The sequence below is a fragment of the Rhipicephalus microplus genome, chromosome 5 (genome assembly GCF_043290135.1).
Source record: "Rhipicephalus microplus isolate Deutch F79 chromosome 5, USDA_Rmic, whole genome shotgun sequence".
Classification (NCBI taxonomy): domain Eukaryota; kingdom Metazoa; phylum Arthropoda; class Arachnida; order Ixodida; family Ixodidae; genus Rhipicephalus; species Rhipicephalus microplus.
Window position 1 is genome coordinate 17,480,834 of NC_134704.1, and position 12,617 is coordinate 17,493,450.

Below are 12,617 nucleotides of genomic sequence, written 5' to 3' on the forward strand. Positions count from 1 at the left end.
GCCCATGTGCTCAGATTTGGGCGCACGTTAAAGAACCCCAGGTGGTCGAAATTTCCGGAGCCCTCCACTACGGCGTCTCTCATAATCATATGGTGGTTTTGGGACGTTAAACCCCACAAATCAATCAATGGTGCAGTGAGACTGCTGTTCTTGCATATTTGCACTCATTTCAAGAGTTTCCCCCTACTTTCCAACATTAGACAGAGAAAGATGGGCTGTTTGGATTTCAAGTTCACGCATCCATTAATCAAATAAGTGGAAGCGAGGCTGTGAAAAGGCCATGAACCACATGTCCTATTAATCGGTGAATGACCTCAGTATTGGAGCTTATTGTCTCGTGAATCAATTGCCGCAGAAATTTCCCACATGCAACAAGTATGATTAGAGTTGCAGGAATTGGATGCAAACATACATTAAGCACGTCCTTTCTTCTCTCCCTTATGGCTATGCTGAAAGCTCTATAGGGGGGGGAGTAGCATGGGGGGAAAGAATTTGCGCCAGTGTGCATCGTGATCATGAGTGTGCATGAGGAAACAAGATTGTTTTCTTCTTTATCGATTACTTTGTGTGCATCTGTGGCCACTGCATACTTTGGAGCACCCCGCCGCCGTAGCCTAGTGGCTAAGGTCACTAGATCACCGCGGCCTGCGGCTGCTGACCTGCAGGTCACTGGATCGAATCCTGGCTGCGGCGGCTGCATTTCCGATGGAGGCGGAAATGTTGTAGGCCCGTGTGCTCAGATTTGGGTGCATGGTAAAGAACCCCAGGTGGTCAAAATTTCCGGAGCCCTCCACTACGGCGTGTTTCATAATCATATGGTGGTTTTGGGACGTTAAACTCTACATATCAATCAATCAATCAATCAATACTTTGGAGCACGGTGCCAGCTCTCGGGTGCGCCCCATGACAAGTACCGCATCCGATCCAAACGCCACTCTTGGTTTACGTCCGCTATAGATCAGCAGCAGCAATCAGTTGCTGTGACAACATGCAGCTGGCATCCTATTTACTGTGGAGAGCACATTTAAGAAAGTAGGATCTTGATGCTTAGCTTGCAAAGACTCCTTGCTATACAGGACTGCAAGATTTGGTTGAGGTGTTGTTGACAGCAGCATTGTGTTTCTGATTTTTCTGTTATTTTACAAATGCAAGGGTAGGTTTTAAAAGTGCACAGTATTCAGTGTTTATTTTCTTTGTGTTGTTTTAAAACTGTGCCATGTGGCATGCCTTTACAAATCGTTTTCGCTGCGTGGAGTAGCCTGTTTACAAGGCATGTCATTACAGGTAAAATCAGTGGTGACACACAGTAGTCCAATTTTGGTGCACTTTCTTTTTTTTTTTTGCAAGGGCCACTGTAGAGAAATAACAGATGCAGATGTTCTTCACTGATGTACTAGATGTGTTTTGTCATCACTTGCAACCACATGCGGTGTGTGATCTCCCGCAGTTTGACCTAAATACTGCCTGTAATGTTGAAGCAACTTCTGCAGCATTCTACTGCTGAGCACAATGTTGACGGCTCACTTCTCACCTGGAGTAGATGGCAAAGGCATCCATATTTGGATTTAGGAATATGATAAAGGTAGAAATTAGACTTGGCACCATAGATCATGGAACACTTTGTAAGAAGGACACTCGTTGATTTAGATGCACGTGCAAACCCTGGTGGGCGAAATTTCTGGAGACCTCCACTATGGTGTCTTTCTTAATCATATTGTGGTTTTGGGATTTTAAATTCCAACAATCATTATTGACGTGTGTTTGCATAAAAATGAAGTGCCTGTACTGCCATGCTTCCTAGTAAACACTTGAGGAACGTGTGAAATGATGAAAGCAATGTATTAGTTGATGGCAGATTATGTAAAATAAGCTTCTTGTTTTTAATGCCATTGTACTATGCCATTTTTTTTTTATGACCAGTGCCTTGAATGTTCACTCCATGCAAAGACATTCGAAATTTATTTTTTTGCGTACTATAATACATTCTAAAGTGCCAGTAGGGTAATAAAAACATTCCATGACGAACAAAAATGTGCGACTGCTTCTTTTACAAGAAACTCGTAAACGTTTCTTACCCGTATTTTGGTAAGTGTTTACGTTCTAAAAATTGCGCTATCTTGGATTACGCTTTCTAATGCTTCTGGATTGGAGGCTCTTGTTCAATAACAGAGATCACTATCTTTCCTCTGGCATGGCCTTCCTTCATCTTGTGGTAGGCTGCTGGAACTTCGAGGAAAGGAAAGGTGCTGCTCACATAAGGCGTCACCTGCAAGGGTGATATGCTTGTAGTATTCCATTTACTCTCAATTTCTTTTCTGACATCAATCTCGTGCAAGCACTTGTGTGCCGAGTTTTGTCTTGGCCAGGCACTGAAGATGCCTACAAGTTTGGTGAGATAAATTATAGAAAGTCGGCAAGCCTCAAATCTTGTATGGCTTGATGGCATAGTTCAGCAAAACATGTGACCACTGGTGTAATTGTTCTAATGAATAGACAGATAAATTTTAATATGGTCCCTCAAAATGTGCTCTAGCATGTTGTGGGCCACTGCCACGTCGAAAGAATATTAAAAAAAACTTTTAGGGGCGAAGTTCTTAAAGCCGTGGGTCTGTTGATCCCTTGTATGTGACCACCTAGTTTTATGACTTGCTCAGCAGACGGACGGACCAACGGACAGGGAGACAGACGGACGCTTCGCCCCACTCATCATCATTTACTCTGTGGATATGCTGAGATTTTTTTTATAGAACTTCACTTAAATTGCATGTAGGCCTCAATGGCTTGCAACGCTTGTTGTACTATATTTTCCATTGTCAACATAGGCCTCCAACATAATGTTTCGTATAATAGATGCATTTTAGCACCTAATGTAATGCAGAACATCAGGATAACATATTTCAGTGTCGGCATGGTATTGTAGCTCTGTTGCCTTGTTCATGCTCTCGTGTGCTACAGCACCAGCAAAACACCAAGACCCAGCCAGCAAACATAGATGGCAAAGTAGTCTGCAGAACTTTATCAGAAGAGTGAAGAGAAAGTGTACCTTATCAAACTTTTATTTAAAAATAAAAAAATAAAAATCTGAGCACAGTGAAGGGTTTTGTGAGGTGACACTAGGCACACTCAGGCACACTCAAAATTGCCTATACAGTGAATGTGCATTTGCCTTCATCACGAATGGATAGAATCTGGCTGCAAAATATGTGGGGCATTACGTCAGCTGTTATGCATTTGCTAAAATCCTGTCCTACAACTTGATATTTTTCAAGCATATTTCGCAGTTATGACATTCCAAATTATGCCATTTCTCAGGAGAAGCATTAGTGAGAGTGTGGAACTCTGCACAGTTCTAAAGGCACTTGACAGTTTGGACCAATGAATAAGTAAGAGGTAGTCTTTAGAAATAGCCATATAGTGCAACTTCTAAATGAACACATTCAAAACGGGCACAGAGGATGCGACTGAAATGTTTCTACCATACTGCTTAGATGAAATATGTGGTGTTAATGCATGTGCCAATATTACCTGCTATATTATCATATTTCACGGCTGCAGTACTTTCTGTGAGAATACGCTTCGGCAACAAAACGAATTAAGCAAATGAACAACTGTGTATGTAGTGGTACATACCTTGCCAAGGTCGACAAGCTCGGTAATTTCCTTCAATGCACAGGCGTTGGGGCAGAAGAAAGCCCAGCGGGCACTGCGGCCATCGGCGAGCTCCTGCGAGTTATAAACACATTTCGATTCCGATCTCACATTTGCAGTTTCCCGTAGAAAAATCAAGGTTGCCAGTAATTAGTGCCTCTAAGTGGTTGCTATGCGGTCAGGACATTTGTGCCTCTAATGTACATCCCACCTCGTATGCATTTTCTTATCAACGCTAGCACACTAGTGTCTCTTATACCCATTCGTATTGTACATCAGTGTCTCTTATAAAGGGGTCCAACTGTATATAAGGCGAAACATCTTTATGTCAGATGCACTGCCTGCAACATTACATGACAGGACTTCGTCAAGGTCATGTGTTGATTACGGTACATGACCTTGACAAAGTGTCAAGAGATGGACAAAATATTTGTGGTGTGACTACGTGATGGCTTTTGGCATGTGCTGCACCCTTTCCTTTGGTGCATTCCTGAATATATACATATATATATATATTGTGTTGCCCACAAGCTCGATGTGGTGACGTATGCTTTCGATGGAAACACGAGCCATACACTGTCTGTCAGGTTGAATCAGCACATTATTTGGGCCACGCAACACAGGTTCCATATAGGGCGTTCTGACTTACGGAGCTGCGGGCACAATTCACTACGCAAAACAGATGTGGTTCCACCAGTGTCAACAAGAGCTTGCACAGGAATATCTTCAAGAGTCACTTACAACATGTTGGCTGGGCGAACAGGAGGTATTTTTCTCAGTCAATGGCATGCAGTTTTCTCTCAAAAAACTGCAATCCTTAGTTTTCCGAAAATTGTTCAACAGGACGAGAGATGATAGGATGAAGCGGCGATGCGGAGGGGCGGTAGGGGGATGGAGAGCGTCGTCTGGAGGAACGGTGTTTCTGATGTTGACGAGGGGACACTGGAGGAGACGGAGACCAGTACTGCGTGAACGGGTAGGTGTCTGGAGCATAAAGATCTGGTGTCCGGAACCAGTCTAGTTCGAACACAACATAGCCTCGTCCTTTCTTTTGCTGGCGGTGACGGCAGTAACGAAAACTGTGGCCTCGTATACCGCAGTAGAAGCAAACAGGACGGGATTGACGCCACTGAGGATATGAGAGTGCAGCAGGCATTCCACTGTGCACAGCAGCGAAATGACCACTAGCAACGTCAGTAGAGCTAGACGTCTCGGGAGCAGGCGATCTCCGCATATGTGGGCATCACAGTTTGAGCAACCGATGCTGCCAATGTAACATGCAACATGCATATAGTACTGCGTGAACGGGTAGGTGTCCGGAACCAGTCTAGTTCGAACTCAACATAGCCTCGTCATATCTTCTGCTGGCGGTGACGGCAGTAACGAAAACAGTGGCCTCGTATAACGCAGTAGAAGCAAACAGGACGGGATTGACGCCACTGGGGATATGAAAGTGCAGCAGGCATTCCACCATGCACAGCAGCCAAATGACCATTAGCAACATCAGTAGAGCTAGACGTCTCGGGAGCAGGCGATCTCCGCATATGTGGGCATCACAGTTTGAGCAACCGATGCTGCCGATGTCGACCTGGCCGTTACATCAGCGTATGTGGGCATCAGGAGTCCAGGCGGAGCGACCGGGGTTGTCGGTGTCGCCATTGCCGCTAACTCCTGATTAACAAGATTCCGCAGGTCAAACGGTGGGGACGGAGTGGAGGCGACATTAGACCGCTGCTGTTCGAGGTCTCGAAGTTCATTCAGATAATGGTAAGGATAAGGGCTTTTAATTTAGCGGGAGGCATAAGGCGAGGATCACTGTCTTATTGAAGCCGGAGGGTCTGCAACTGGTGAAGGCATTGGCATGTCGAAATGATGTCTTCAACCGTAGTGGGATTGCCAACAGCCAGGGCGTTGAATGCAATTGGGGCGATTCCTTTAAGGATGTGGCGAATGCGCTCGTCTTCCGGCATATTACTACTGTTCGCACGGCGACCGAGGGCCAGAACATCCTTGATATACGAAGTGTATGACTCATGTGCAAGTTGAAGACGCTCAGCCAGCTTCTGTTTCCCAGTTTCAGAACAACTCGATGAGCATCCGAAGATTCGTCGCAGTTTGTTGCAAAGGTCGACCAATCGAAGGAGTCACCTTTGTGATTGAAATACCAGGTGTTGGTCTAGCTTGTCAAGAAGAAAGGGAGGTAGCTACTTCTCCGCTTCGGTCCATCAATTGGCTGAACCCACTCGGTTGTAAAGGTCGAGCCATTCCTCCACGTCATCACCGCGGAGACTTACGAACATGCGTGGTTCGCGCTGAGGGCTGGTGACAGTAGATGAAGAGCGGGCAGCCGCCGGCATAGGGGCTGTAGCGTTATGGCTAGGTGTTAGGTTCGATGTCTGCATACCTGTGTGGGTGGCCGGGTGCAAGCGGTGACCAGATCGGAGCTACAGGTGGGACATGAACGTAGGAGGACGTCGGGATTTTGACCCACCTTCACCACTCTGAAAGACGCGGACAGTCTTCACCAGGCAGGGCAAGCAGAAGCGTTTATTCCGCGATGCCTCCCTCCGCTCAGAAGACCAAATATGCTTACAATATATATATATATATATATATATATATATATATATATATATATATATATACTGAAGAAGTTTGTCCAATGGGCCAATTGTACTTGGGAAGAGAAGAGACGGAACTTCGCGGTTGTCTTAGTTTTGTTTCCAACGGCTTCGACCGGTGGACCAATCTTCATCAGGGTTTGTGAATAAGAATTCACAAACCCTGACGAAGATTGGTCTACTGGTCGAAATCGTTGGAAATAAAACTAAGACAGCCTTTAAGTTGTGTCTATATTTCAGCGACATGAAAGAACTAAGGCAGTTGTAAGTGTGGCACCCTATCCTGTCTTATTTTTTTTTTTCTGGTTTATTGTCACTTACACTACGAATATCGTATTAAAATATGCACCAACTTATGCAAATTGCTCTCTACAGCTGGGTTTGTAAAATATAGCAAGCAAGACGTAAAAAGGTGCACATCCTTGCTGCTCTCAAAACATGATTAACTGGAAGCCCTAAACACTGCCCTTCTACGATTAAATTCTCACCTGAAGAGTAACCTGCAGTGCCTGGTACGCAGACAGCGCCATCCCAGAAAAAATTCCCATGTTATCTGTATTTTTCAATACAGGCGACACCACAGTAACATAGGTAGAAAGGCGCCCTTTGTGAAGAAGCTTTGTTGGAGACAGGCCCTGATGGGTACCAACGCAATCCAGGATAAAGTCAAACCTGGAAGAAGGGAGGAGGGCAAGAACTGAGCAAGGCGTCATGGACATGAAGGCCAGAGACCGCAAACTAGCATGAGAGCTTTTCAGAATGTTATTACTTGAACATTGCCACAACTATGCTGAATAAAGAATCGTTCAAGTACACAGTAAGCATTTTTTGCACTATGTGTTACATGCACTACTGTCAATTCGACCAATTATGAAAATGCTATATAGTTAATCCGATAAGCGAAACTGCACAATCGCTTTCCATATCGCAACGTTTTTAGCTTCGTGTTGTGCGAAAGAAAATGAATTCTTGAAAATGGTCATTCTTTGGAAATTTTGCTGTCAGAGTATGCCAGCTAGAAACACCTGTCACAGAAATATTTTTTATGACTAATAAATGGCACTCGTCACTAAACCATGACAGCATGAGTGGACACATGGTGCACAAGGTGTGCTTACACAGGTCACATGAGAACATGGACTGGTGTAGCATAAAAAAAATGTGTTTTGTGGTGTGCATTTAGATGTAGATGATGGAGTTGACTGAAAACATGCAGGGTTGAAGCATTTCTTGCTGCGCATGTGGTAGGCTAACGTGCAGCTATGGCCAGCACCTGTGTATTTCGCATTTTTCGAGAAACACAATTCAGATATAGACCTTCTTTATAACTGGCCCTGACCAGTGTGCTCAAACACTTTCTGCTCCTGCTATGCTTTCTTTGAAGAAATGTGGACTTGCTGTGATGCTGATATATGTGATAAGCAAGGGTTTTTAAAGCAGACGCTTGAGAAGCCATGCCGAAGACAATAGGAATCAGTTATGCAGCACACAACTTTTCCGTACTGACAATACATGCCTTGGACCATGGAGCAGCTGTGCCTCAAAATCTGGTGCAGTGTAGTCAACAACAGTGTCTGCCCCGAGTTTCGAAACCATCTCTACTGCTCCAGCACTGCATGTTGCTGTGACCGATCCATTCCAGGCTCTTAGTAACTGCAAACACAGTCAGTTATATAAAGCTATCAGTGGTACACCACCAAAAGCAAGGAAGCAACTATGTTTATGGCATCATTAACAAATTGATTGATGTGTAACGAATATACTCAGGTCCAAAGGAAAATTCAGCTCAAAAGCTTGCTTCTTTGAGCCTAAATTTTAGACAAAAGTAGCATTTCACAATACATTTTGTGGCATACTAGCTTTTGAAGCGATACCCTTCTGTTAGTGCTCAGCCATGGAAGCCACAGTTTGTTGGGGGCCAAATACAAGAACATTGGGGTACTTAGATTTATGTGCACCGTGAGGAACCCTGGTTGGTCGATATACTGGGCCTCAATATCTTATTGTGATTTGGCGCGTAATACACCAGGACTTGATTTTTTCATGTTTTAACCGGTGACATACATAGATTTTTTCATGTTTTAACCGGTGACATACATAGCACTGAACTTTGTAAGAGTGACAATGGGCCTGCACGAAAGTGCATGTCTTAAGCTTACCGTAATTACTCGAATCTAACGCGCACCTTTTTTCCGGTTAAGCGAGTTCATAAATCGCATGCGCGTTAGAATCGAGTACGAACAAAAAAATTGCGGTCAATCTATTGCCATAGGCAAATCCAAATGGCCGCCCCCTACGTGCGTCGGCATGGCGCGTCGGCCATTTCTGCCTATGTGTTTCCCATGTGCGGCACTTCGTACATGTGCTGAGGAGTTCGTCATCTAGTAGTGCATTAGCATCGACGGCGTGGAAGGGCCGACTCCAAAAACCTGAGTGCACCACGATGCCGCTTTTAAAAGAAAAGTCATCGCGTGTGCAGAAACGGACGGAAATCGGGCCGCATCGCGGTCGTTCGGAGTTCCCGAAACGTCCGTGCGGGACTGGCGGAAACAAAAGCAGAAGATTGTCGACAGCAAAGCTTCACGCAAAGGCTTCAGTGGACCACAGCAGGGTCGGTTTCCGCAAATTAAAGAGCTGCTCGGCGAGTATGTGCTTGAGCAGCGAGCGGCACAGCGGCCCGTGACGACAGAACTGCTCCAAGTGCGGGCTATGCAATTAGTCTTAGAAAAAGGTCTAATGCGGAGCCAGTTTAAAGCGAGCAGGTGCTGGCTAACTAACTTTATGAAGAGGAAAGGCTTTCCTTTCCGAAGGGGAAAATGCATATGCGAAAACTTTTGCGGAGGAGTACGATGAAAAGCTTGACAGTTTTCAGAGGTTCGTCCTAAACTTGCGGCGCAACAACGGCTACCTGCTTGGGCAAATCGGGAATGCCAATCAGACGCCTCTTTACTTCGACATGCCTGGCACCACAACCATCGAGAAGAAGGAGGCGAAGCAAGTTCGCGTGCTGACATCGGTCCATGGTAAAACAACAGTGACGGCAATGCTCTGTTACACGTCAGATGGGCACAAGCTTCGCCCGTACCTCATATATAAATGCAAGACGCTCCCGAAAGGAGTAGTTTTTTCGAGTGGTGTGATCGTGCGGGCCAGCGAGAAAAATGGGTGCGCGTTGCAATCGATGTCTTACGTTTTTTTTTTTTTTTTTCGTGGTGGAAATCGGGTGCGCGTTGCAATCGAGGGCGCGGTAGAATCGAGTAAATACGGTAACTTGCAAAGAGAAACAGTTGCACAAAACTGCAGCAGTGGCACGTATTTGAACGAAGGAGATATCAATTGTGTTTGCACTTCTATCTGTGATGTGTTCATGACAAACAGTAAATAGAAATTAAACAAACCTGTACAGCAAAACTCCCAACACCACCAGAGGCCCCTAAAACTAAGCATCTACCAGGAGAAAAAAGAGAAAAACATGCAATAAAGCACAATGCATAGGGTTGAATGATGCCCCTTTCCTTACAGAGAATATCAAAAAAATATTAATGAGCAAAATATCACAACACAGTTAATCAATGGATCATGGCTCCTTAAAAAAGCTGGCACAAAAACAGCAAGCACTTTGTTGAAACACAGAAGCTATAGCTATAATAAAGCTTATTTATCAGCGATGATGAATTACAACAGATTTTCTAACTAAAAGCTGCCTGTATTTTGTCAGATCTGTCGAAAGGGTTTACGGCTACTAAAGTCGCCTCATTTCGCATGAAAGTATGCAGAGTCACTTTCCTCACCTTTTGTTTTGTGTTGTATACCTGCTGAGGTTTCCTACGGAGCGGATTCCAGCCCATGCTGTTAACGCAGCGTAAGGCAATGCTGCAGATTCCAAATGGGACTTTGTTTTTGGCTTTTTTGCTATCTGCAGAGTAGGCAGAGCGCAAAGGTTTTTCCGTCATCACGAAGTTTTCTTGTGCTGCCACACAGAACAAGTTTGCATACGAAATCAGGAAAAGCCTCTCACAATGCATGCAGGAACTGTGATGTACTCTGCGTGAGATCCTTGCCGACCAGCCAGAGTAGCACCCCAGACCTACGATAGAAAAACAGAAGGACCTACAATGAAAAACTATGTCACACGTACAACATGGAAAGGTTTAGAAAAAGAAAATTATCATCTTGCCTCATCTCCGAATCGAAACTCTTTCACGCCATGTCCAACACCGACAACTTCACCTGAAAAGTCTCGGCCAAGGATCATAGGGAATCTTTCTATGTTGTTAGGAAAGTACTGAAGCCTCCTCAGCACATCTATAACATTTCTTCCGTATCCATCTGAAAGAGAGAGAGAGAGAGAGAGAGAAAAAAAGTGGTATAATCAGTATCAGATCATTATGTTAACAAAATGTAAGGAAAATTACATGATATGTACGGAAGGCCCTTGGGTTAGAAAATAAATAGGCATGTCCTGTGCACGAAGACACAATTTACTGAAACAAACAATGATGACAGCATATATGAAATCTCTGATACCAGTAAACCCAATCATTGCACTGATTTTGAAGGAAGGCAGTGCTGCTGTTGTAATATTTGAATGCTTACATTAACAAGCGTTTACCAATACTAAAGCGACATTAGCCAACCTTACCCATAATTTATCAGGGATCAATAAAAATAATCGGTGCTGATAGTATGCCATCAAATATAATACTGATTGTATTATTGTAGGAATAGCCACTGTACCTTGTTACACAATTTGGGCGGAAGAAGTTCAAATACACTCTGCATTCAAGAACAGCGTTTCACCTGCCGTTCAGAACTTTTTCGCGCTCATGAAGCCTTGGGGACAAGCACGGCAAGTTAGTAGTCCGCTATATGCGTTACTTACCCAACATCGCCACATCAAGCGGGTTGACGCTCGCTGCATGGACTTTAACGAGGACTTCGTTCGATGATGTTAGTTGTGGAACTCGTGTTTCTTCCATCTGGACGCTATCGACGCCGTTAAAGCTACGGGCTTGCCATGCTTTCATCTTCGGAGGCAATGTGTGATTGAGTCTACGCGATCCGAAAGTAATAAGCTTGCGCTCGGTTTCGAGCAACCGCTGAATCATCATCGCGCCTTCGCTGCGAGAAGAGTCTACTGTAGAGTCTACTGTAGAACAATAGCGCGTGCAAATGCGAATCGCAAAAGTTTGTCGACCTCACGTCAGTATGTTATCTGACACCTGCTGTTCACCACGGACCGCTGATAGAAAACAAGCCACAACAAGCTCTATGCAAAACACGCATGGTTTTTGTTGTCAACAGTGTTGCTTGCTTTGTTAGTTTCCTAGGCTGCTTACAGAGAATTGACGCATAATATGCTGAGTTTTGCGTCAAAATCTTGTATTGTTAAAACATAAAAAGTTTTCTTTTCATTGAATGCACCAAGATTTAGTTTCTAGTTTGTGTGTATATATTTGCTAATCTAAATTGCATATGTCCGCAACCAGGTGATGTTAGTGTGCGTAAAGAGAAATTGGCGCGCAGTTTAAACATTTGTTTTTTTGCGATTACGTTGTATTTGTTTGTGCCTTCCTTGATTTCTGTTGAGATATATTGCGTAGACATTGCATAGCTTAGCTGACAGAATGCGCGAGCCTTTCATTGAATGCTAATGAGAATTGGTTGTCAGTGAACGCTCCATGACTGTTCCCCACCTTATGTCTTCGTCGGTTGCGTTGTCTCAACAAGGTACCCATCCAGAACCAGACTTGTCTTGACTTCCTCTCCCACTTGAAAAATTCTGTGTATACCTCAGCTGTCACCTATAACCATAATGTGCATTGCGAAGAACATGCACACCAGAGCACGTAATAGGCTGGCATGTTGCCAAAACCCTATTAGTTACCAACTGCACCGAGCGCACGTAAACCCCAGTATTGCCACTTCTAAAGCACTGAACAACGCGCAGGCATTGATGCGCGTTGCACGTCGACTTAATATATAGCTGTTTGCAGATTAGGAGTCAGGGGCGGCGCTAGCGGTGGGTACAGGGTAACTGAAGGTCCCTCCCTCCCCCCCTGATTCTATCCTGCCCCTCAATGACCCCACCCCCAAATAGCTAACACAGTCAAAAGAAGGCTCATACAGAGTCAGTAACGGGAAAACCAGGGACAAAAAAAAAAATGCTGCCTTTCTGCCTTGCGACGAAACCACGAAAAAAAAAAATATTCATTTTGGCAGCACCACCAACGCAGCAACGCATATACGCAAACCGGACTCATGGAAGCACGCAATAATAATAAAAGCAGTTGCGAAAAAAACAAGTGTTGGAAGCTTATTTTTACAAGTCCTCGTGGTCCACTGGGA

General features: G+C 44.5%; 1 protein-coding gene across 1 annotated transcript; it reads right to left on the reverse strand.

Annotated features, from left to right (window-relative positions):
- Positions 1-1,940: 1,940 nt before the first annotated feature.
- On the reverse strand, positions 1,941-11,510 carry LOC119174935 (NAD(P)H oxidoreductase RTN4IP1, mitochondrial). Its single transcript, XM_037426070.2, has 9 exons — positions 11,152-11,510; positions 10,447-10,598; positions 10,288-10,356; positions 10,061-10,185; positions 9,668-9,716; positions 7,786-7,922; positions 6,758-6,941; positions 3,631-3,723; positions 1,941-2,266 (listed from the first exon to the last, which is right to left on the reverse strand). Exons 1-9 carry the CDS (start codon positions 11,378-11,380, stop codon positions 2,132-2,134), a joined length of 1,173 nt encoding a protein of 390 aa, XP_037281967.2. The 5' UTR covers positions 11,381-11,510; the 3' UTR covers positions 1,941-2,131.
- Between the last annotated feature and the right edge of the window lie 1,107 nt (positions 11,511-12,617).